This window comes from Balaenoptera acutorostrata, chromosome 15, assembly GCF_949987535.1.
Source record: "Balaenoptera acutorostrata chromosome 15, mBalAcu1.1, whole genome shotgun sequence".
NCBI classification, from domain to species: Eukaryota; Metazoa; Chordata; class Mammalia; order Artiodactyla; family Balaenopteridae; genus Balaenoptera; species Balaenoptera acutorostrata.
This window is the reverse complement of record NC_080078.1, coordinates 5,353,458-5,377,187: the sequence shown is the minus strand read 5'-3', so window position 1 is coordinate 5,377,187 and position 23,730 is coordinate 5,353,458. Positions and strand designations below refer to the sequence as shown.

General features: G+C 60.7%; 3 protein-coding genes across 8 annotated transcripts in view; 1 reads left to right on the top strand and 2 right to left on the bottom strand.

The window, feature by feature from the left end:
• Positions 1-13,865, top strand: part of TECPR1 (tectonin beta-propeller repeat containing 1) — a 30,394-nt gene extending 16,529 nt beyond the window's left edge. For 3 of the 5 annotated variants that reach the window (XM_057529599.1, XM_057529600.1, XM_057529598.1), the window contains exons 12-23: positions 45-200; positions 2,242-2,391; positions 2,481-2,638; positions 3,260-3,387; positions 4,364-4,466; positions 8,138-8,234; positions 8,314-8,393; positions 8,939-8,995; positions 9,425-9,605; positions 9,913-10,048; positions 11,973-12,092; positions 12,262-13,865. In XM_057529599.1, coding sequence (XP_057385582.1) covers positions 45-200; positions 2,242-2,391; positions 2,481-2,638; positions 3,260-3,387; positions 4,364-4,466; positions 8,138-8,234; positions 8,314-8,393; positions 8,939-8,995; positions 9,425-9,605; positions 9,913-10,048; positions 11,973-12,092; positions 12,262-12,590 — 1,695 coding nt within the window. In that variant the 3' untranslated portion in view covers positions 12,591-13,865. Of the gene's footprint in view, positions 1-44; positions 201-2,241; positions 2,392-2,480; positions 2,639-3,259; positions 3,388-4,363; positions 4,467-8,137; positions 8,235-8,313; positions 8,394-8,938; positions 8,996-9,424; positions 9,606-9,912; positions 10,049-10,849; positions 11,613-11,716; positions 11,824-11,972; positions 12,093-12,261 lie in introns of those variants that run through there. The other 2 variants (XM_057529602.1, XM_057529601.1) reach the window with 2 other exon arrangements.
• A 1,988-nt stretch (positions 13,866-15,853) lies between these two features.
• On the bottom strand, positions 15,854-17,739 carry BHLHA15 (basic helix-loop-helix family member a15). The gene is made up of 2 exons (XM_057529916.1): positions 17,698-17,739; positions 15,854-17,019 (listed from the first exon to the last, which is right to left on the bottom strand). The coding sequence occupies exon 2, from the start codon at positions 16,963-16,965 to the stop codon at positions 16,408-16,410; it is 558 nt and encodes a 185-aa protein (XP_057385899.1). The 5' UTR covers positions 16,966-17,019; positions 17,698-17,739; the 3' UTR covers positions 15,854-16,407.
• A 1,617-nt stretch (positions 17,740-19,356) lies between these two features.
• Positions 19,357-23,730, bottom strand: part of LMTK2 (lemur tyrosine kinase 2) — an 84,438-nt gene continuing 80,064 nt past the window's right edge. For both annotated transcript variants that reach the window (XM_007186724.3, XM_007186725.3), the window contains exon 14: positions 19,357-23,029. In XM_007186724.3, the coding sequence (XP_007186786.2) occupies positions 23,001-23,029 (29 nt within the window). In that variant the 3' untranslated portion in view covers positions 19,357-23,000. The remainder of the gene's footprint in view (positions 23,030-23,730) is intronic.

Sequence of the window (23,730 nt, the reverse complement as noted above, 5' to 3'; positions counted from 1 at the left end):
AGGGCCTGCCTGTGACCCTGTCCCACCGTCCCGCTGTGCTGCAGTCGGTGTGGGTGAAGACGGGGGCCCTGCAGTGGTGGTGCGACTGGAAACCCCACAAGTGGGTGGATGTCCGTGTGGCCCTGGAACAGTTCACGGGCCACGATGGAGTTCGGGACAGCATCCTTTTCATCTACTACATGGTCCACGAGGAGAAGAAGGTGGGTGGGGGCGCCATAGGGGAGGTGCCGGGGGGGGTGCAGGGGGGTGTAGGGGAGGGGGAGGTGCCGGGGGGGTGTGTAGGGGAGGGGGAGGTGCAGGGGTGGGGTGTGTAGGGGAGGGGGAGGTGCAGGGGTGGGGTGTGTAGGGGAGGGGGAGGTGCAGGGGTGGGGTGTGTAGGGGAGGGGGAGGTGCAGGGGTGGGGTGTGTAGGGGAGGGGGAGGTGCAGGGGTGGGGTGTGTAGGGGAGGGGGAGGTGCAGGGAGGGTGTGTAGGGGAGGGAGGTGCAGGGGTGGGGTGTGTAGGGGGGGAGGTGCAGGGGTGGGGTGTGTAGGGGGGGAGGTGCAGGGGTGGGGTGTGTAGGGGAGGGGGAGGTGCAGGGAGGGTGTGTAGGGGGGAGGTGCAGGGGTGGGGTGTGTGGGGGGGGAGGTGCAGGGGTGGGGTGTGTAGGGGGGGAGGTGCAGGGGTGGGGTGTGTAGGGGGGGAGGTGCAGGGGTGGGGTGTGTAGGGGAGGGGGAGGTGCAGAGGGGGGTGTGTAGGGGAGGGGGAGGTGCAGGGGGGGTATGTAGGGGAGGGGGGAGGTGCAGGGGTGGGGGGTGTGTAGGGGAGGGGGGAGGTGCAGGGAGGGTGTGTAGGGGAGGGGGGGAGGTGCAGGGGTGGGGTGTGTAGGGGAGGGGGGGAGGTGCAGGGAGGGTGTGTAGGGGAGGGGGAGGTGCAGGGGTGGGGTGTGTAGGGGAGGGGGAGGTGCAGGGGTGGGGTGTGTAGGGGAGGGGGAGGTGCAGGGGGGGTGTGTAGGGGAGGGGGACGTGCAGGGGTGTGGGGTGTGTAGGGGAGGGGGAGGTGCAGGGAGGGTGTGTAGGGGAGGGGGAGGTGCCGGGTTGGGTGTGTAGGGGAGGGGGAGGTGCAGGGGTGGGGGGTGTGTAGGGGAGGGGGGAGGTGCAGGGAGGGTGTGTAGGGGAGGGGGGAGGTGCAGGGGTGTGGGGTGTGTAGGGGAGGGGGGAGGTGCAGGGGTGTGGGGTGTGTAGGGGAGGGGGGAGGTGCAGGGGTGTGGGGTGTGTAGGGGAGGGGGGAGGTGCAGGGGTGGGGTGTGTAGGGGAGGGGGGGAGGTGCAGGGGTGGGGTGTGTAGGGGAGGGGGAGGTGCAGGGGTGGGGTGTGTAGGGGAGGGGGAGGTGCAGGGGGGTGTGTAGGGGAGGGGGACGTGCAGGGGTGTGGGGTGTGTAGGGGAGGGGGAGGTGCAGGGAGGGTGTGTAGGGGAGGGGGAGGTGCAGGGGTGTGGGGTGTGTAGGGGAGGGGGGAGGTGTAGGGGTTGGGTGTGTAGGGGAGGGGGGAGGTGCAGGGGTGGGGTGTGTAGGGGAGGGGGGAGGTGCAGGGGTGTGGGGTGTGTAGGGGAGGGGGGAGGTGCAGGGGTGGGGTGTGTAGGGGAGGGGGGGAGGTGCAGGGGTGGGGTGTGTAGGGGAGGGGGAGGTGCCGGGTGGGGTGTGTAGGGGAGGGGGAGGTGCGGGTTGGCTGTGTAGGGGAGGGGAGGTACAGGGGGCTGGGGTGTCCCAGGGGAGGGGTTGCAGAGCCAGGGTGCAGGAGTGGGCACGGGACACGGGCCCCGAGGTGCTTGGCCCAGGACAGCGTGTGGCGTCTCCCAATCACCCGTCCGCGGTGGCAGCACCGGGCAGTGGCCGGCAGGCGTGTGCTGGCCTCACCCCCAGCAGCGCTGACGGCCCTCGGCTTCCAGATAAGCAACCAGGCTCTGGAGACAGAACCGCCCCCTCTGGGGCTGGGGTTTGAACCCAGTCAGTCTGGCTCTAAATGCCCTCGTCCACATCGAAAACATCACTAAGGCTCTTGCTCACGAGCAAGGCCTCCCCATTAGAACCTGCCCACCCACCACTAAACCCCGTAGGCCCGGGACCCCCAGGGGTCGGCTCTCGAATCGGGGTGACCCAGTCGTCCCTGTCACCACAGCACACGGGGCGCCACCCAGGGGCCCGCGGCACCCCTAGCCCCGCGGGTTCCCCGGTGACGGCCCTGCTGCCTGTCCTCTGCCGACAGTACATCCACGTGTTCCTCAACGAGGTGACGGCGCTGGTCCCCGTGCTCAATGAGGCCAAGCACTCCTTCGCCGTGTACACCCCCGAGAGGACGCGGCAGAGGTGGCCTGTGCGCCTGGCCGCTGCCACCGAGCAGGACATGAGCGACTGGGTGAGCGGGCGGGGGTCCCGTGGGCGGGGGTGAGGGAGCCTCGGGCTTGGGCCGCCCGGCCTCGCTGACCGGCCCCCTCCCCGCGCCAGCTCGCCCTGCTCAACCTATGCTGCTGTGAGAGCCGGAGGGTGCACGGCCGCCCCTCCCCGCAGGCCATCTGGTCCGTCACCTGCAAGGGGGACATCTTCGTGAGCGAGCCCAGCCCAGACCTCGAGGCCCCCGAGCGCTGGCTGCCCTGTGACCAGATGTGAGTTGGCTGCGCCTGACGGAGCTGGGGCCCTGGCCCAGAAGGTCACCCAGAGCCCATGAGGACCAGGGGGATGTGGGTGAGGCTGGGAGGCCCTGCACAGGAGGGAGAGGGGATGTCTGTCCGCCCTTCGCTCGTCCGCTCTTGGCGGCCCTGTGTGCCCGGCGCCCAGTCGGACGAGTTGCCTCTGGACGGTGGCAGGGCCTCCGCCCGCAGGAGCGTGCCCCAGGTGGCAGCCGCGCCCTGCACTCCAGGAGGCCGTGCTGGCCCGAGTGGTGGCTTATCCTGGTCTGGCGCGACATGCCCATGCCAGACCCCAGGGGGCAGGGGCACTCAGGCTGCTGACCTCGCTCCCGTCTGCATAACTCCAGGGATCAGGGGCTCTTGAAGCCCCCGCTCGCTGGGGGCCTGACCGGCTCCTGCACCAGCTCAGGGTTCGCTTTAGCTGGTTAATTCCCAGTGGGAAGCCAGGCGGGTTCCCTTGTGCTCAATAGAGTCTGTCATTGGAGGCCGAAGGTGAGTAAAGCAGGACGTCCCAGGAGGCCACGGAGCAGCGGGGTAGCTGCTGGAAAGCCCTTCAGGATGGTTTCTCCCCTCCTCCCCCTCCCTCCTCATCTCCAGGTTCTGGCGGCAAATGGGAGGCCACCTGCGGGTGGTGGAGGCCAACAGCCGGGGCGTGGTGTGGGGCATCGGCTATGACCACACGGCCTGGGTGTACACGGGTGGCTACGGCGGAGGCTGCTTCCAAGGTGAGGGTGGCAGGACCAGCTCCCCCAGCCCTGCCCCCAGCCTCCCACACGGGCCGGTCCCCCCTCTAATCCCTGGCTGGCTTCCCTGCCCCAAGCCGGAGCCGCTGCGCCAGTACTGACGCTCAGCTGACAGCTGGCTGACAGGTGACCTTCACCACTGCCAACCTCCAAATCCCGGGGCCAACGCACAAAGCGTGAGAGCCCAGAGACCAGGCCTCGCCCCCAATGGGCCTTCCTGGGCACCCACTGCTAAGCTGGAGGCCGTGAAGGTTCTAGAAAGACAGCCGCCAGGGCCAGTCTCCTGATTCCCAGGCCCAGATTCCAGCTCCCCTTTAGATGGGTCGTGCCTTAGGGGACGAGAGCTTGCTGAACCCCTGGGGGCTCCCCGAGTTCTGGAGGTAGGGTCCCTGTGTCTCCTACTGGTAAACGGAGGCAGAAACAAACACCGAGGTGGGACATTCCATGCCACAGCCCACATGCCCCACAGTGGAGGTGGCTAATCCTGTAGAACTGTGGTCCACTGAGACCCCAGGAACGCACATCCGTGCAGGTTTAACAGCTTCTCTGTTTGTGAGGCAGGAATTACTTTTGTCCCCATCTTACAGATGAGGAAAGTGGGGCTCATGGGGTTTCATGAGGGGTCCAAGGCACCTTTGTTAGTAAGGAATGAGCTGGGTGGGCCTCACACCTGCCCAGTGCCAGGTAAGTGGGCTGGAAGGTGGGGGAAGAGGAGCAGGTGAGAACAGGGCATGAGGTGGAGGAGTGTCAGATTCTTCTCACCCAGGGCATGCAACCCCAGGATAATCCCAGAGGAGAGAAACCCAAGCCGGCCAGCCCCTGGGAGATAAGCTCAGCCGGCCTGTGAGATAAGCTCAGCCAGCCTGTGAACTCCTCTCGGCCCTCTCCTCCCGCCTGCTCTCACCTAGTCGGGCGGGCAGGTGCGGCCTGGGTCCAGCATCCTCCTCTCCACCCCCAGGCCTGGCCAGCAGTACCAGCAACATCTACACGCAGTCGGACGTAAAGTGTGTCTACATCTATGAGAACCAGCGCTGGAACCCTGTCACGGGCTACACCAGCAGGTGAGCCAGTCGGGCGCCCGCGGAAACAGGACCGAGCTGAACGGGCGCATCTGCTGTAGCGGGAGAGCTGGCATCTGGCCCCAGATGTGGAACTAACTGGATCTTACTGCTTACAGGATTTTCTCCCTTAAAGTATAATGCGTATTTTAAAAACTCACTTACTAAGAGCATAACATACATAAAGTGCGTGAAACATACACATATACGTACATACGGTGAGATGTATCTAAATATGTTGATATGCCCATATATATCATTGAGTTTTCACAGATCAAACACCAGCGTAATCACTATCCGGGTCACGAAATAGAACATCGCCACCTCCCTCCCCATCCCCTCTGGTGCTTTTTTTTGAGTGGGGTGGTTACTTAACTTTCTTGAAAAGTTTTGCTTCACTGAAGCTGCTGAGAACATCACACCCTCCACCGAAATTATTTTAATTCTCCAAATGTGAGGCTTTGGGACAAGACAGTCAATACGTTGTGTTTGGTCCAGAAGCGGGACACTCTAGAAAATCTAGATTGTATGCAGCTATTTATTTCCTGCCCACTCAGCACAGAAACGTATTTCTCATACCCTGTCCTGGGGTATTTGGTTCGTTCGTTTTAGAAAGTAAGCGAGTTGTGGTATTTCTTAGCTCTTAAAGCCGCTGCAGGGGTTTCGGCCGGCCAGAACAGCGGTTCTCAAACTTGAGCCTCATCCAAGCTCTGCGCTGGGGCCCCTCCCAGACTTGGCCCTGTGGGTCTCTTCTTTCGACTGGTCCCATTTCACATCCTGTATAGTAAAACTACGATCCTAAGTAGAGAGCTTTCCTGAGTTCCCTGAGTCGTTCTAGCAAATTATCAAACCCGAGGAGGTAATGAGAACCACCCCCAATTTGTAGCCAGTTGGTCAGAAGTGCAGTATGGCTGGTATCTGAAGTGGGGGCAATCTTGCTGGGGACCATGCCCTTTACCTTGTGGGGGCTGAGTGGTGTTGCAGTCCTCCCAGTTGGTGTTGGAACAGCCAGTTCTCTGCAGTGGGTGGACCTGTCCACACTCTCACAGGCAGGGCATGCCCCACATCTTTGCTGGTTTCTTATGTTTTAGCCACACTGGTGAGTGTGTAGTAATATCTCCTGTTTCCAGTTTCCGTTTCCTGGGGGCTAATGGGACAGAGCACCTTTCATACATGTACTGGCACTTGGATACCCTCCTTTGTGAAATGCCCCTTCGAGTCCTTATCCCATGTTTTGGTCGGATGATCTCTTTTCCTTGATTTGCCAGTGCTCTTTACATATGAAGGTGTGAGCCCTTTTTCTGTTACTTCTCCTGTTCTGCAGCTTGCTTTTCACCCTGTTAGTGGTGACTTAATTATTAAATGTAGTCCTGTTGATCATCCTTTTCTTTACATAAAAGAAAAAAAAAACCTCTAAAGCCTTTAGGGGCCTTTAAAAAAACCTCTTAAGAAATCTCATTAACCCCAAGGGGATTAATACATCCTTCTATCTCTGGAACAGCAGTCAGCAAACTTTTTCCATAAAGGACCAGATAGGAAATAGTTCAGGTGTGGTGGACCTTAGGGTCTCTGTCACAGTGACTCACTCTGCAGCTGCCGCTTGAAAGCAGCCACGTAAACGAATGAGCATTGCTGTGTCCCAATAAGATGTTATACCTGGACACAAATTTGAATTGCACAGAATTTTCACGTGTCACAAAGCATTACCCTTCTTCGAATTTTTTTCAACCATTTAAAAATGTAAAAACCACCCTTACTTTGTAGGCTGTGCTGAAACAGTCCTGATTAGGCCTGTGGGGTATGTTTTGTCCACCCTGTTCTGGAAGCTTTATTCCTCTGTCTTGTCCATTTAGGTCTAGAACCCCGTGGCCTGAACTACTTGGTATATAGGTTGAGGTAGGGGTCAAGTGTTTTTGGTTTTTTACTCTCCAGTGACCCACACCATTTATTGAAAAGACTGTCCTTCCCCCTTGTATCACAGTGGCCACCTCTGCCTTAACTCCAGTGTCCACATGGGCAGTGGCCGTTCCCAAGCCCTTCTTTTCCGTGCAGCCTTGGGCATCCTTGTGCTAACCCTACATTGTTCCAGCTGCTGTCCCTTTATGGGAAGTTGTCAAAGCCTCTCATCTTCTTCATCTAGCTTTGGCTCTTCCTGGATCAGTTCTAGATGAATTTCAGAAGCAGTCCTCAAAAGCTCTTGGGGTCTTGGTCAGGATGGCCTTGGATCTGTAGGTCAGTTTGGGTAGAAACGTTATCTCACATTCCTAAATCTCCAAAATCTGGACGCAGTTTATACCTCCATTTATGTAGATCTTTAATTTCTTCTTAATAAGGTTTTGTGATTTTCTATAACGGGGTCTTGACATCTTTTATAAATGGTATTTCATATTTTTGAGTCTATGATAAATGGCACAAACTTTTAAATTTCCTTTGTTTTTTCAAAATTGATGAAAGGAAGAAATTTCAAATAACATGAAGAATAAACTCTAATCCCACCAACCAAAAATAGTAGCCACTATCAGCACTTTGGTGTGTTTCCCCCTGCCCGTCCCCAGTGTGCCTGCGTTTGCTGGTGGCAGGGGGACAGTCAGACATGTATAGATGGCCTGTGACAGCCTCGCAATTTGATCCCCGAGGGTGGACCTGGCTTATCTCACCTCTCCTCGGTCTTGGAAGTGTAGACTGTTCGTGACCTTTTGCTGTCGTCTGGACAGTTTAAAGGATTTCCTCGTGTGTAAATATTTGTGAGTCTCTCCGTTCACCCCAGTAACTCAGGGTTTGAGCCCTTCTAAGGGAGCTGATACACGTTGCCTGCATGTGTTCTGGAAGCCTCCACCCCGGCTGTGTGTAGGGTCCACACGGGATGCTGACCTGCTTGCCTCTCCCCTTCCTCCTCACTCCCTACTTGGTCCTCGGGAGAAGAAAAGCAGCGCCGGGCTCCCCAGCCCGTGTAGAGAGTGCAAAGCCAGGGCCACAGCCGCCCGCGGACACCACCGTGCGCTGTGTGTTGCTGGGAGTGTATCAGTCAGCCGGGGCTGCTGTAACAAAACACCACGGGCTGAGCAGCTTAAACAGCAGACGTTTATTCTCTCCGTTCTGGAGGCCGCGGAGTCTGAGATCAGGTGTCAGCAGGCTCGCTTCCTCCTGAGGGCCCTGGGGAGCATCTGTTCCGGCCTCTCTCCTGGCTTCGGGGGACCTCCGGTGTTCCTTGTCTGGTGACTCAGTTGTCACATGGCCTTCTCCTTGTCTTCACGTCGTCTTCCCAATTTGGGAAACTTGGGTCCAGATGTCCCCGTTTTGTAAGGACGCTGTCACAGTGGATTAGAGCCCACTCAATAACCATCTCATCTCAACTTGATTCTCTGCAAAGACTCTATTTCCAAATGAGGTCACATTCATAGGCACTGGGGTCAGGGCTTCAACGTCTTTTCGGGACACAATGACCCACATCACGAGAGAACGAGGTGTGGGGTCCCTCGGGGGGGTGGCCTGGCTGTGGTTGGTTGGCGCCTGGCCCCCGTGTGATGTGGGGTCCCCCTGTTGCTGTCGCCGCCCTGGGGCCATCCTGTTTCCGCCCCCTCACCCCTCCAGAGATGCAGCCATCCCAGGGGCCTGGGCGGGGGGACCGTTCTCCCCTCTCTCTGGCGTCACCTCGGCCCTGTTGTCCTGCACAGGGGTCTGCCCACCGACCGGTACATGTGGAGTGACGCCACGGGCCTGCAGGAGTGCACCAAGGCCAGCACGAAGCCCCCGTCCCTGCAGTGGGCCTGGGTAAGCTCCGGGCTGGGGCGGGGCAGGGCGGGGGCTGCAGTGGGGGGTGTCCGCCCGCACTGACCCGCCCGTCCCCTAGGTTTCTGACTGGTTCGTGGATTTCAGCGTCCCTGGGGGCACGGACCAGGAGGGGTGGCAGTACGCCAGCGACTTCCCTGCGTAAGCATGTCTCTCTCTGCATGGGGAGGGGGCCTCAGGGGGCGGGGACCCCGAGTGTCAGGCCTGGTCAGCCAGGCAGAGTCCCTGCCCGCTGCCCGGCAGTGCAGGCCCTTCACGGTACACAGTTCACGTCCAGACGGAGGATGGAGCCGGGCCAGACTGAGCCAGGGCCTGAGCCTGGCTTCTGAGCAAACCCAGGCTGGTTTATCCTGGACTGATCCCCCCCGCTTTGGCCTCGGGCCCTGAGCTTGACTGCTCCCCAGAATGGCGCCTGGGGGTGGGAAGGGCTCAGAGGCCCCTTAGCTAGAACCCACCCCCCAGCTGGGCAGCTGCCAGCCCCAGGGAGACCCCGCAGGGAGGCCCGGGCGGGGCCAGAGGCCTCTGAACCAGGAGGACGGTGTTCTCCCTTACCTGCTGCCCCCGAGCCCCGCCTCGGCTCACACTGAGGGCTGGGCTCTGTAACTCCTGGGGAAGGGATGTGCGTGCAGCGTCACCTTCCAGAAACTTCCACGGCATGATCTCGACGTCAGCTTCTTCCTCTGCAGCTTGTACCACGGGCACAAAACCATGAAGGATTTCGTCAGGAGAAGGTGCTGGACCAGGTAAGGAGGGAGGTAACTGGGGGGTGCCGCCATGCCCCTCCCTGCCTCGGCCTCAGTCCCTGTGGAAGCAAAGGGGAGGTTAGAGGGGGGAGGAGAAAAGAGGATCAAAGTAAATGTCAGCCCAGGAAGTGCCCCCGGGCTCCCAGTGCTGTTTCTGAAGAGTTTGTTTTCAAGAACAAACAAGAGAAATGTTGGCAGGCTCTACAGGACCCGCAGGACGGGAGGAAGGCCTGGCTGGGGGGTGGAGGCCAGGCAGGGGCGGACGGCGTGAAGGGTGCCGCCCACCGGCTCCTTGGGGGTGTCGGAGGTTGCGGCCCCCGCCCTCCCGGGGCCAGGGGCCTGGCTGCTCCCTTCTGTCCCGAGCAGGCGGCCCCGAGGCTCACGGCGGCATCAGGGTGCCCGGGGCTTTGCTCTCTTCCTGCCGCACAGAAAGTGCAAGCTGGTGACCAGCGGGCCCTGGCTGGAGGTGGCCCCCATCGCCCTGGGGGACGTGTCCATCATTCCGGAGATCCCGGGTGCCCACGGGAGCGGGCCCGGCATCGCGCTCTGGGCCGTCAGCGACAAGGGGGACGTGTTGTGCCGTCTGGGCGTGTGCGAGCTCAACCCCGCGGTGAGCACCTGGTGGGACCCAGGGCCTGCCCACCTGCCCACCTGCCAGCCCTCTGCAAGCTCTGGCGGATTCTTACCGAGATAGGGCTCTTTGGTGGAGTCGGGCAGGGATCAGGCCTCCCCAGGCCTCTGCCCAGGACGTTCCCTGGGACCGGTGGACACCGCTCGTGGCCCGAGGGGTCGCCAAGCCCTGCGGGCAGTTGGAGCTGAGGACGAGGTCGGCGTGAGGAGCCGCCAGCTCCCGGAACCCGGGTGGGTGACAGAGGCGGGGCCCGGCCGCCCTGAGTGTCCCTCCTCCCCGCCTGCAGGGCTCCTCCTGGCTGCACGTGGGCACCGACCAGCCCTTCGCCTCCGTCTCCATCGGGGGCTGCTACCAGGTGTGGGCCGTGGCCAGGGACGGTTCCGCCTTCTACCGTGGCTCTGTGTCCCCGTCCAAGCCGGCTGGTGAGTGAGTGCCACCTCTCGGGGGGATCCCCACCTGCCGCCACCGCTGCCATGTTGTGACGGGCGCCAGGGGGCGGCTGCAGCTGCTTCCGCTTCCGGGGAAGCCGGCGGACGGGTCTCCGTGTAGTTCAACAAGCATTTACCCAACACACCTGTGGACCAGGCGCGGGGGCCGCGCTGGGCTCCCCCCAGAGGCCAACCCCCTCCGCTGGGACTGACCCAGGGTTGGTCACCTGGCGATGGGGCTGCCCTTCACCATCCTTGGCCTCCTGCCCCTCGGGGACAGCCCTGGGCACCCCGCACAGCCCATCCACAGTGTCCACCCTGGCTGCCCGCCGGGAGTGCAGGCCGTGCAGGCTTGTTCTTGGCTGGACTTCTGGGCAGTGTCCGGCACGGGGATGGATGGACCGACGGGTGCGTGGGTGGTGGTTGCGCATCACCACCCTCCACGAGGGGCAGTGGGTTCGCACAGTGGCCCTGAGGCTGGGTCTCCACCGCGTGCTGGGCCGGTCACCTTCCTGGCCCTGTTCGGGACAGCGGCCCATCGGACCCCACCGTCTGGAAGCTGCCACAGCCTCGGGCGGGCCCTGGGGAGGGCCCTGGGCAGGCCGGGGCATCGAAGGGACAGCAGGACACGGGTCAGCTCGCGCTGGGCCCTCTCACACTTGTGGTCCGGCCAGTCTGGGGACAGAGGCCGGCCGCACCTGCTCGACCCTGTGAGCTGCAGAGGAGGCCACGTGCTCCAGGAGCACCAGGGTGACAGTTTCGGTGCTGCATCCCAAATCCAATCTCCCATCGCAGGCGACTGCTGGTACCTCATCCCATCTCCTCCCAAACAGAGATTGAAACAGGTGTCCGTGGGGCGCACAGCGGTGTTCGCCTTGGACGAGAATGGCAAGTGGTTTCTGATCCCCAGCGGTCACCAGGGGAGGTCTGGGGTTCCCTGAGCGCCCCGACGGGGTGAGCCCAGCCCCTCGCCTGCCCCAGGCCCAACACGAGACCTTCGTAAGCCCCATGAGAGGCCGCCAGCCTGAGGTCAGCCTCCAAGCAGGCCCCTCCCCCAAGTCATGCAGGGTCGGGGCCACCAGCGCCCCCCAGGTGCTCAGGCCTTCCTGCACCTCGGGAGGAGGACCCAGTGCCAAGGCCTGGGAGCATCTTCTAGGCGGTGCCACCCAGGCCCGCGACTCGGGAGCCCCGCGGCAGCTGGGGCTGGCGGAGCTCACCTGCCCGGCCCAGGCCATCCCTGCCCCGCCCCCCGTGCCACCTCCAGCCAGCTCCGCCCGTGCCCTTTAATGGTCTGTAGTTGTTGTCAGAGCTGAGCAAGGCGAGGAAAGGCGGAATTGGGACTGGAACCCAGGGATTTTATTCCAGACCAGGTCTCTTTATTGTTTAAAGAATTCCTTGTCCTCGGTTTCTCATGCATAGAAAGCAGACGAGGGTGACAGCCCAGCACAGCGGGGCAATTAGGAAGTGAGGGGGAGGCAAACGTGGGAGGGCAGGGCTGGCTCCGGCCAGGGTCTCTCCGGCCGTGGGTCAGCAGGAGCCCCGGGCAGCGGGGGGGATGCAGAGGGAGACCCCGCCTGTCTCGTGGTCAGACCCCCCGGCCTTGCAGACCCCGAAGTGGATCCCGACGCTCGGGGCCTCACGGTATTGGCGCTTCTCTCCCAGGGAACCTGTGGTGCCGCCAGGGGGTCACACCCAGCTACCCGCAGGGCACCAGCTGGGAACACGCGTCCAACAACGTGCGCCGCGTGTCCGTGGGGCCCCTGGACCAGGTCTGGGGCGACAGGGGCGGGGGGTGGGCGCTTGCCCTGGGGTCGGGGACTTGGGGGGGGATCCGGGTTTCTGCTCTGGTCTCCCCGCTGCCGTCTCCGCGGCCCCCCTGCAGCGGTGGGGCCGGGCCTCCAGCGGGTCTGCGTTCCAGGTCTGGGTCATCGCCGACAAAGTCCAGGGGAGCCAAAGCCTGAGCCGGGGAACTGTGTGTCGCCGCACGGGTGTGCAGCCCCTGGAGCCCACGGGGCAGGGCTGGGACTATGGCATCGGGGTGAGCAGGGCTGGGCACGGGGCGGCTGTGCTGGCCTGGGGCTCCGAGCCCTGAGGGCTCTCGGGTGGGAGGCCCCGGGCAGAGCCCCCCAAGAGTCCAACCGTCTAGAAGGATGGTCTCTGCCCCTTGACCCCTGGCAGCCCCGGGTCACTCCGCTCTCTCCTTTCAGGGGGGCTGGGATCACCTGTCCGTCCGGGCCAGTGCCACCAGGGCCCCCAGGAGCTCGTCCCAGGAGACGGCCGGCAAGCGGAGAGGGGAGCTGGGCCTCCCCAGTGGGCCCTCGAAGGTGGCCGGTGCCCCGCAGGAGACCCCCAATCCTGTCTGCTGTTGAGGCCGCTTCCCCTCACCTGGAGCAGGTGTGATGCTGGGTTTGAAGGACCAAGGTTGATGCAAGCCTTCCTGTCGAGAGCTGTTCTCGTGCTGAACGTGCTGAAACGTGGATCCCAGGAGTGGTATCTCCAGGCCCAGATTCGAGACTGGGGAGGGAACCTGGCCTGAGGTCATGGCCACCTGGGAGGCACTGAAACAACCCAGAAATGTGAAGCCCTGTGGACGCTGTGTGTCCCCGGCTGTGAGAAGAACGTGGGGTGTGGGGTGCAGACCCCTTCGCCCCGGCCTCTCCTGCCCGTCCCTTCCCTCTCTGCCTCCTCCCTCTCCAGGACGGGAGCCTGGAGCCTTCCAGGAGCACTGCCCCTGGGGAAGAGAGCCCACGAAGGACCCCTGAGCCCCGGGCATCCCCAGACGGCGTCGGCCCTGCCCCCTAAAGAAAAATGGCTGTGGGGCTCAGGGTGGCTTTGCCTGGACCTGATGAGTTCTCAGAGGAAGATTCGCAAACGGGGTTTCCTTTCAAAAGTTAAGGAAGGAGTTGGAAGGTTGGAAATAAGTGCTGGGGAGGGGCGTCTTCTTCCCCGGGTGGGCCGGGCCCTCCTGGGGTGGTCGGAGGACGGAGGGGCCGCCTGTGGCTGCAAGAAGCTGTCCAAGTGCAGAGTCACCGTCGTCGGTCCTCAGCCAGCCCTTCCTCTGACGGGGTTGGGGGCTGGGGGCTCCTTTTACATCGGATCATGTCGCAGGGGGTGGGGCGGGTGGAGACCAGCCGAGAGGGGCCTGGAGGCCTCAGCCCGGAGCAGAGCCCTAGGGAGGCAGCCCCACTCCCAGCGGGCAGCTTCTCAGCTGCTTTTTTTTTTTAAATCAGAAAAAGGCCCCATTTGGTGCAGGCTCAAATTGGCTTCCCACAGCCAGACGCGTTGCCCGGGGGTCATCAGAGCGCATGTCCCGTCTCTGCTCATTTTGAGATGGATCGAGCTGACCGCCAGCTTCCCCGGCGTTCCCGTCAGGAGGGCTCGGCTGTGCACTGTTTTGTGGTGCAGTGTTTGCCGCCCAGAAGCTGACTCTAAGGAGGTCTCCCTTGGGTCCCCTCCTGAGGGGCACTGGAGGGAGCCGGTGGCCTCTGCCTTTGCCCCGTCTCCTGGAGGTGGGACCGGGAGCCGCGAGTCTGGGGGCAGTGCCCAGGCAAAGCAAGTGAAGGGCCCGGTGGGCGGCGCCCTCCTGTCTGTTTACACTCGTGGTTGTCAGGTTTCTCCGAGCGGGCATCACCGTTTCTTCTGCGGCAGCGCCCTGTCGTCCTGCTGTGACTCGCTGGTTTCACCCTGCCCTCTCTCCAGGGCGACCGTGTCCCCTCCTTGCGGAGCACCAACTGCTGACCTGCTCAGCCTCACCGAACCATCTCGATTCCTCGGATGCTTTATTCAATAAAAACTTAGGCCAGACTGTCAAGGACGCGATATGTTTTATTGCTGCACTATGGTTAAAATGCACAGTTCCCCACCCATTCGAGCTTGGGGCAAAAGTAGCAACTGCCGTGAAACCTTTTATTTTGGTTTCATTAGTACTTTGAAGAGGTTGTTAGGAAAAATGAAAGCAAATTGGGATCATTTAAGAAACATTTTCACCATAATTATAGCGGGGGCACTGGCCATTCAGTTCCAGGTAGGTTTTCTCTATAGAAAAGTCGCAGTTCTGGTTTCTCTGTCACCCCCGAGCTCATGCAGGTCTAGTCTGCAGGTGGGTCCGTGGCCCCCGGTGCTGCCCGGGTGGCCCGGCCTCAGAGTGCGTGAGTCTCTGACTTCAGGAAATGCACAGCCTGGAAGGGTAGGGCAGGGCCTTCTCGCAGGACAGAAGCGTCCAGCCTGGGCTTGGAGTCCAAGACGAGGGTCGACGGAGCGGACCTGGCAGCAGGCTCACCAGACCTGTCCCCTCACCACCCCCTTCCCCATATTCGACACCCCAAACTGGACTGGGACCTTTAAGGCTCCTTCGCGATGTGGCCACGGGCAGGCAAGTGCCCTCCAGCCTCGCGTGGAAAAGACTGCACCTCTGCGCCCAGGCAACCCTCTGGGAAGCAGAGGGGGTGCAGATGCCAGTTTGGGACAGAGGGGCAGAGTCACAAAGGCTGTTGTCCTGCAAGGTGGTGATCCACAGGCCCCCGGTCACCAGGCATGGGCTCCTGGACAGAGCCTCTGCTGGGCACACCCCACCCCAGGCTTTCGGCTCAGTTTGTCGGCTCGTTCGGCAAGTTCAGGGACGCGCTGAGCCCTGCTCTGGCCTCAGCTCAGCCAGAACAAGAGGCGCCAGGCTTGCAGGCCTCCCTCTCCTAACACGGGCCGTGTGGGCCCCATCTGTCCCGAGCTCAGAGTTGCCCTCAATCTCGGCTCCCACTGGTGGGCCCCTGACCACTGACCTTCCCGCGTGGCCACCCCTGGGGGGCAGGCCAGGACACCTGGGGTCCCCCCCACCCATGCTGAAGGTCGGCTGGGGCGACAGGGCCAGAACCAGACCAGGCCTCCGGGGGCCACCAGGCACTGGGGCCTAGCGCCGGGGGTGTTGGGGGGGCCGGGGGTGTCGGCTGGTGTCTGACCTGGAAAGTTGGGGACTGAAGCACCTCATGGCTGTTTCCAGGGGTGCCACCTGCTGTCCTTGACGAGGCCAGGGCTGACGCCAAGCCGGACGGGGCGTCGCGTGGCCGGGGCCGGGACTGCCGGGGCGGGAGGGTGAGGCTGTACACGGAGGCTGGGTCCTCAGCTGCGGCAGCCCCGCTCCCGGCCTGGCTCAGCCCCACGCAGAGCGTGCAGAGGCGCCTGGCCCCCGACGGCTCTGCGGCAGATCTGGGCACGGGGAACCCGGCCCCACGTGCCAGGCCAGCCCCAGCCTCTCCGCAGCCCTGTGGCTGGGCTTCCTGCCCGAGATGCAGAGGGCCCTGTCCCTTCCCCATGTTGGCCGTGGGCAGCCGGACAAGGGAGAGGAGTTGCCAGCAGGGTTGAGAGCAAAGTCGCCAAGCCTGTCAGAGCCAGCGGGGCGGGAACGCCGCAGAAGGAAGCATGGCCCGAGGCGGTGGGGACCTGCCAAGCTTCAGTCCCGTCTTTAAGGAGCAGCACCCGCTGGGGGAGGGGAGCCCGTGCCACCCCAGGCTCCTCCCCGCAGAGCCCCCAAGTGCAACCAGGACCCGAGAACATCCTGAGGTCTGTCAGACCACCCTCTGCCACTTACATGACCGCAAACACGACAATGAGCAGCAAACCTGGGTGGGACCCCGAGGGAGGCCTGGGGACAGACCCTCTCCCTGCAGGAGACCCCTGACCGCTCAGGGGAACCACGGCCTAGCAGCCTCTCTGCCCGACCCCCCAGCCCCGTCTCTGGTACCCTTGGTGCCGGGCCGCAGACCCTCCACGGTCAGGAGCCCCACCCGGAGGAGGGAGCAAAGACCCCAGCCCCTCTCCGCAACAAGGTCCCTTCAGAATTAATGGGAGGGGACCTGACTGGGGCTTCTCCCCGACAGACGCTGAACTGGACACTCCAAGCACCTCTGCTCAGCCCCACTCCCCTCGAGGCTGTGGGCTTTGTTTGCTCCGTGCCTCAGTTTACCCCGAACGAGGAGTCTACGGGGCAGGTTGGGGGAGGCCCCTCCCTGGGCCTGGGCCTGGGCCTGGGCCTGAGCAGTAACTGGGGAACTTACCCAAGCAAACCTTTGCGTGGAATCTCCCCTCACCGCGGGAGGCAGCAGGAGTGAAGAGGAGTTAGTGACAAGGGCCGGCCAGCTCCGGCCTAGACGATGACAAAGCAGGTCCTGGGACCCTGTGGAGGCATGGGCCTCATGCTGCCCCGAGCCGTGGCCCCCACCAGGCCACTCAACTGTCTTGTCCCTGGGCCCTGGGACGTGCCCAGGGCTGCGCTGAGAGTGCAGGGGAACGGAGCCGCGGGGCGTGGAGGGCCCAGGGCTGGGAGGAGCAGGCCAGGCCGCTGACCCGGGCGGGGCGGCGCGCTAGGAGCCCTCGCGGAAGCTGTGGATCTGCGTGGAGAACTTCTGCAGGTGGCCCTCGGGCGGGGCCTCGGAGGCCCCGAGCGCGCCCCGGGCCGCCTGCTGCGGCTGCTGGTAGTGCTGGCAGAGCTTGGGGACGGGCCCGTCCAGGCCCGGGAGGCGGCCGCTGGACATGGTCAGGATGGTGGCGGTCAGCGACTTGATGTAGTTCTTGGCCAGCGTGAGCGTCTCGATCTTGGAGAGCTTCTTGTCGGCGCGCACGTGCGGGATGACCTCGCGCAGCGCCTGGAAGGCGTTGTTGAGCTTGTGCATGCGCTGCCGCTCCCGCTCGTTGCTCTCCAGCCGCCGCTGGACGCTGCTCTCCCGCCGGCTCCCCGGCCCCGGCCGCCGGCGCCCGCCCTCTGCCCGCGCCCCCTGCGCGCGCGCCCTCCGGCTCCGCAGAGCCTTGGCCGCGTCTGGCCCCGAGCCCGGCGGTGGCCTGTCGGGCGTCCGCTCCCCTGGGGTGGCTTCTGGGTCTTGCGGGGGCGCCCGGCGCCGGGGAGGCCGGCTCTTGGTCTTCATGGCTCCAGACTGGTGGTCCTGGGGGTGGTGGCTCTGAGGGGGGCGCCTTTGGAGCTGAAATCCAGAACACAGGCCACCCCGCGGTCACTCGGCAGGCCAGTGGACGCTCAGGGCAGCTGTCCCCAGTGGCGGCTGCCCAGCTGGTGCACAGTGACGCCAGGGTCCTTCCCAGTCACTCGCAGGGCCCTGAGCTGACCCCACCCCCACCCCCCATGCCCCTGTTTGACCTTACACTGACCCCTCAGACCTTTCCCTGGTCTGGTGGCCCCCTCTCCCCCTGGGTGACACGTATTGACCCCTGGACCTTTCTCCGGCCCCATGCCCCTCACCGCCTCCTGAGTGCCTCCTGAGCTTAGGTGGCCGTTGACACCCGCGCCCAGAGGCGCGGCCCCATCCCAGCCCAGGGCAGGCCCTCTGCCCGAGGCTGCACTACCTCCTGGTCGCCTGGACGGACAGGCACCAACTCCGGCCACCACACTCACCGTCCTGCCCCACTGGACGTCACACATGCAGGGACAACACTGGTGCCAGAATGGCTGTGGACGTGAGGCGGCCGTCGGAGGTCAGAGGTGGACGGTGGCCAGAGCCCGCCGCAGTCCCCAGGCCCAACACGTGGATGGCCGCGGCCAGAGCTCGAGACCCGGACCCCCACCCAGGTTTCCCTCCAGACGCCACCCGGCCCTGCCCCAGGGTCCTCTCCCCGCCGCCCCACCCGCACCCCACCCCCGTTACCTGGGGATCCGTGGCCGCACGCGCTGGGGCTGCCCACGGGGGACAAGGACACGTCGCTTTAGGCGCCGCGGGCGGGGCGGCGGCCGCATGTAAATGAGCCCGTGGGGCGGGCGCGGGGCGGGGCCGGAGTCCGCGTGTCCCCGCCCCGCGGCGGGGGCGGGGCGCACCTGCGGGCTGGGGACCTGGGGCCCCTCCCCGCCCGCGAAGGGTTCCCGGGCCGCCTCCCCGCCCGGCGCAGGGCCCCCGGAGCCAGTTCCGCGGGCCTCGCCGCCAGCCGGTCGGCGCGGAGGGGAAGCACCTGGCCGCCGCACCTGGCCTTGGGGTTAAGGCTCAGCACACGGAGCCAAAGTCGGATTCGTGGAAAAGCCGTTTTGCAGTAATACGGCTTTCTCAAACGGGCGGCGGCCACAGCCCCGAAGAGCAGTAGCCCAGGCACCCCGCGCCCGCACCCCGCGTTTCGGGAGGGCCCTGCAGCACCGGGGGCTTGAGGACCCGACCCCGCCACGCCCGCGGCGCCGCGCCAGGTGCGAGCGGGCGGAGCCCTGCCCGGGGAGCACCTGCCCGGCCGCCTGTGGGCAGCTCACCGAGAAATAACTGGTTATCGGTTTTAGGAGGTCCCCAGGGGCGAGAGGCAGCTCGAGCTCAAAACCGGCTGCCACCCACCTGCTTTACTTCATCATCCCCTGCCTCAGTTTCCTCACCTTTGACCGGAGCACTCTAAGGCGTTAAAAGCAGCAACTGCACAGGGGTCTTGGGGGCTGATGGGAGGCACCGGAGTGCAGCAGGACCCGCGGAGGCACACGGGCCTGGGCTCCCACCGGCTCCGGCCCCGCAGGCCCAGGGTCTGCACTGCCCCCCACACTTCCCCCGGACACTGCCACTCGCTGCCTGTCTTGGGCTCTGGGAGTGGGAGTTCACAGGTCTCCTCCATCTACTCGCTGAGGGTCACTCTGCAGTTGGTGTAACCTGAGCTGGGGCCAGGCCCCTATTTTGGTACAAGGAGGCCCATTTCCCTGCTTGTGACAGCTGGGACCAGGACAGCAAGGAGGGGACACTCGGGGAACAGAAAGGCTGGTTTTGAGCTGATTAGCCTCTGGGCTTAGAGCTCCTTAGAGGCTGGATCTCAGAAATTAAAATGCTTCTGGGACTTCCCTGGTGGTCCAGTGGCTAAGACTCCGCGCTCCCGCTCCCAATGCAGGGGGCCGGAGTTCAATCCCTGGTCAGGGAACTAGATCCCACATGCGTGCCGCAACTACGAAGCCCGCATGCCCCAGTGAAGATCCTGTACACGGCAACGAAGATTCCGCGTGCCACAACTAAGACTCGGTGCAGCCAAATAAGTAAATAAATACTAAAAAAAAAAACACACACGAAAATGCTTCTGAAATTCATCAATAAGTCCAAAGGTTTGAATTACAGGTACACTTCATGGCAGCGCAAACAGTCCGTGCTAGTTTTCCGGTGATTATGCAAATCTTCGTGTTCTCGGGAGCGTGGGGTTTAGGTCTGTCACAGAAAAGGGCATCCCACCTCTAGAGACCAGGGCAGTGAGTGACCCAGGGCTGCAGGCTCCAAGCACCCACAGTGGGGCAGTGCCAGACCGCCCACCGCAGGCCTTACACCGTGGAAAACACACAGAATCAATGCGGTAACAGAATCTATAAATATATAACTATATTTATTTTGAATATTAAATAGTTTTTAAATTACAAGCAGTTTATTGAATCACACTATGCATCAATATACAGTAAAAATCTTACAATTTAAAAATGTACACGATTTAAACTGAAAGTTCATTAACTATTATAGTGCCGTGAACCTCTTACAACTGTGTTAAAGCACAACAGGGAAACCTGGGAGGTGGGATGGCCCCATGCGTCCTCATTTGCGGCTGGAATGAAGCAGTGTGGGTACCCACAGCGGGCTGCTGTTACCGTCTATCTATGCCTGTGCCAACTTGAACTTAACCATGTTCCAGCCATTCAAATAACAGGTTGTTGGTGATTCAATACTGTCCATGCATCTTTTAAGAATTAATTTACATACTAAAGAGAGTTTTCCTTTTTGATAGCCAAAGCTTGAGCCAACCCGGCTACTACTTAGGAACCTTGTTTTTGAGATTTACGTCTGAAGTAACTGTGTACACCCATTCTTATTTTAAGGCTACTTCTCCTAAGGCTAATATCTTGAAGCCCCTCGTAACTGAAGCCCGGCATCTCCAGCCTCACACTTGGTTCGCTTCTGGAATTTTCAGATGACGGGCTGAGTACAGTAAAACCAGGAGCTGCCTCCCTTGCACCTGGGCCCTCAGGACAGACGTACAGAAAGTCATTAACCCCACAAACACCCTGTGGAAAGTGTTAATAAAAGAGGCTGTGAAAGCGGTTTCAGGCAGCAAGACATACAAAGACCTTTCTTAGATAAACCCATTTTCATAGAAACAATCGCCTGTACACTCAAAAATAGAACAGATACTCTCTTCTCCATTCAGCTTCCTGGAGCTTCTTCACCCTTAAGATGAATGGCTTCTTACCCAGACGCACAGTCCAAGTTTCAGAAGGATTTTGGGGGAGCACTTTTTCTACATTGCTCTTACTGGCTTATGACCAAGTCCTTTGATAACACAAATTAACATCTAGCTAGGAAGGAGATGAAGGTTAGATTATTTTTATTGTAGGACTTGAGATACGTAAACTCCACCAAAGTAAGACAGATCCCAAAGGAGGCCAGGAAATATCGTTGTGAACCAGGTATGACAAACCTCACCCACATTATCTAGAGAATTCCACTGATATTATTTCATTGTGTAACTTATTAGAACAAAAGCGGTTTAAAAACCCACTACCGGTAACCGAGCGAAAGGAAAACTGAAACAAACAACAAAGCACATGCTGACATTTCAAAAATGGGCAGAAAATTTTAATCTACATAATTTCTTGTGTATTGCTTGAGATTTCAAAAGAACATGTTAATTCCCATGTTTATTATAAATATAAATTCTTCCCGACCATGCAACATCACACTAAGACCCACTACTCCAACCCAGCCCCACCCCTAGCTCCCTGTATAAAATGTTTTTGGCAATTCATTATCAGAGTGATGTAGACCTTAAAATAAATTAAAATGGGAATTATGTTGTTAAAAATCTCCTTAATCATAGTGAAAAATGTACAGCCCCAAAGCATCAATAAATTTACCACAGGCTGACTGTATAAGAAGACTATCTAGTCTATGGATCTACTTGATTTTAGTCATTAGATCTGAACTCCATAAACCTGTAAATTTTAAAAAACTAGTATAACTGCCTCTCATTTTTCTTTTAACCAAGACCGGTAGATGTAAAACTTCAGAAAACTCTGGAAGTCTCCACAGCAAGAAATTGAGAGTTATGACAGTTTTGGCAAAATCACCTCCTAATGCCCTGTTAACTGTGTTTTCAACATGCACGTCCCAGGGTCCGGCTCTGGCAGTGCTCTGTGCTCACACCGGGGGAGGGGAAGGGCGCCCCTGCCGCTCTGGAAAGTCATTGCTAGTATAAAAGGGGGCGAGCCAGAATTGATAACATAGGTCACAATTTACTACGTCAGCTCTAGCCGGCGCACACACCTGCATCGGGTCCCCAAGTCCCCGTGACCGATGTCCTGCAGCCCCAGGCGGGCCTAGAGGGTCATCCCAGACTCTCGCTCGAGTCGGGAAAGCATGTCAGCACCGGAAACCCCTGGGGTGAGGGGCCGGTGTGCGGGGACCCAGCCCCAAGGCCCCACCCTACACACTGGCTGCCACGCTGCTGGCAGAGCAGAACTCGAGGGCCGCAGAGTGAGGTCAGCTTTTTATTACCAACACCCGACACCTGCCAACGTCGTGAGGCTGCACTGGACACGCTTGGTCCTTTCAGAGCAAGGGGAGAACTGGGGGCTTAACGCAGAAGGGGAAGGTCAGTGCAGATGAGGCGTCTGGGGGCGACGGCCACTTGGGCTGCCCGAGGGCCCGACCAAGAGGACGTGCTGGCTGTGGAGGCTCCTCCATCGTCCTCAAGGCTGCGGGATGTCGTGTATCGCCTCGGTTACAGCGGCCAGCCGCACATGGACGGGACACGATCCGGACTGGCTCTGGGGGCTATGAGCAGCTCAGCACCTCAAGGGTACAGACAGAAGGAACTCAAACCGTCCTTGGCCCCCAGGGCCCTCTGTGGAGCAGCTTCTATGCTCCTGAAGGAAGGAGTGACCACACAAGGGCCCTGAAGCCACCGCCGTCTGCGCTTCTAGAAACCAAGCGGAAGAGCCAGCTCTGAGGGGAAGTGACTTGGGGCCCAGCTGGGAGGAGGCCTCGTGGCCCCTGGGGACAACGGGGGGACCTGAATGTTCCAACCAAGCCGAGCTCGGGGAACCACCTGTCGATTTGTACCAAAAGGGTTTTTTAAAAGTTGGGGGAGGGGCGCGTGGGAGAATCACACAGAGGGGCTGCAAGACCCGTCAGCCCCTCAGAGAAGCCTCAACTGCAACAGGGAAAAAACCACCTTAGAGGGAAGAGACAGAAACGTGTTTCATTCCATCAGCCAAACAGAGCAGTCTTCCTGGACTCATCAAAAATATTTCCTACAAGAACATAAAACACTAACATTCAGAATCATTTATCATTTACGAAAGAGTACCATATGTACAATTCCAACAATTTCTAAAGACAGCATAACACTCAAAATACTTAAGCTTTACAAGTACCATGCAGAGCAAACAAACTATATAAAACAGAAGAAAAAAAAATCAAACTAGTGGATAGCACCAGCTTGACCTGCCTTATTTTCCTTGAATAATTTAAGATTCTGTACAATATCAGGGACTCTTAGGACGTTTATCCACAGTGCAATTACAGAAAGCAAGTAGTGATTTCCTTAAAAACAATAAATATGGCTCACTGGGGCCAGTTCCCATCGTGGTCCTCGGGGACCTGTGCGTGGATGGGATGCACAGGTGCGGACGCGGAGAACACCCCACGTGGGAACCAGAAACCGCCCGGAGACGACAGCCCCCCCATGCCGGCCAGGCTCCGGCTCCCCGCGGACGGCAGGAGCGCGGGCCCTTCCAGCGGGCGGGGCGGCGAGGGCAGCAAATAGCTCTGGACGAGCTGGACGAGCTGGAACAGCTGGGAGACCACGCCTGGGCCGGGCGTCCCGCCGCGCCGCTCCCTCGGCCTCCTGAGTCCTCCTCCCCGTCCCGTGTCAGCAGCTGCCGAGTGGGCGCCACTGGGCAGCCGGGAACAACGCCGCCGCCGGGGAGCCGCCTGGGCCCGAGGTGCCTCAGCATCACCTAATCTTTTTCCCCGTCTTCGCTGCTTCCTGTTAGGAGAGAGCAAGCAAGGCTGTGTTTTAAAACGATCGTCACAGATAAAAGCAGTGTGGACGGCGTCTGAGCTTCGCTGCAGAAAGAGGAACTGGAGCCAGAAGTGTGGCTCTCAGCCACCTGCCCGGCCGCTCGCCGCTTCCTGCGACAGCAGCACCTGCCAGGCTCTCTCGCAGACACATCTGCGCGGCTCACACGCTGCTCAATGCCAATGCTTCGGGCGCGGGAGAGAGTTGGCTCTGAGCCCCACACATCTGCCCCCGACAGATCATTAGGTCATGGGCGTTATCTAATCGGCACAATTAAACCCAGGACAAACACAAATAAAACCCTTTATATTTCGCAGTTATTATTTGATCTGCAAACTTCACATCAAAAAAGTGTACCTATTAACATTTATCTTCAATCTAGTTGTGGGGAAAAAAGGGTCCATATGTTCAGATACCACTACTTCAAATGTGCCCGGCCCATGACCTCCCCCGGGCCTTCTGGTGGCACATGAAGACTAGGACTTAATGGCAAAATCAACATTCCCAGGGTAGGGCCAGAGCGCATTTGGGTTCAAGCCCGAAGTCAGGGCCAAGTGTTCTTTAGAGCATGAGCTTTCTGAAGCTCCTCTGGGGGAAAGGAGGGGAGATGGGGGTTGGGGGCTAGCAGAAAAAAGGGAGAACGGAGAAGAAAGGTGGTGGAGCAGCTG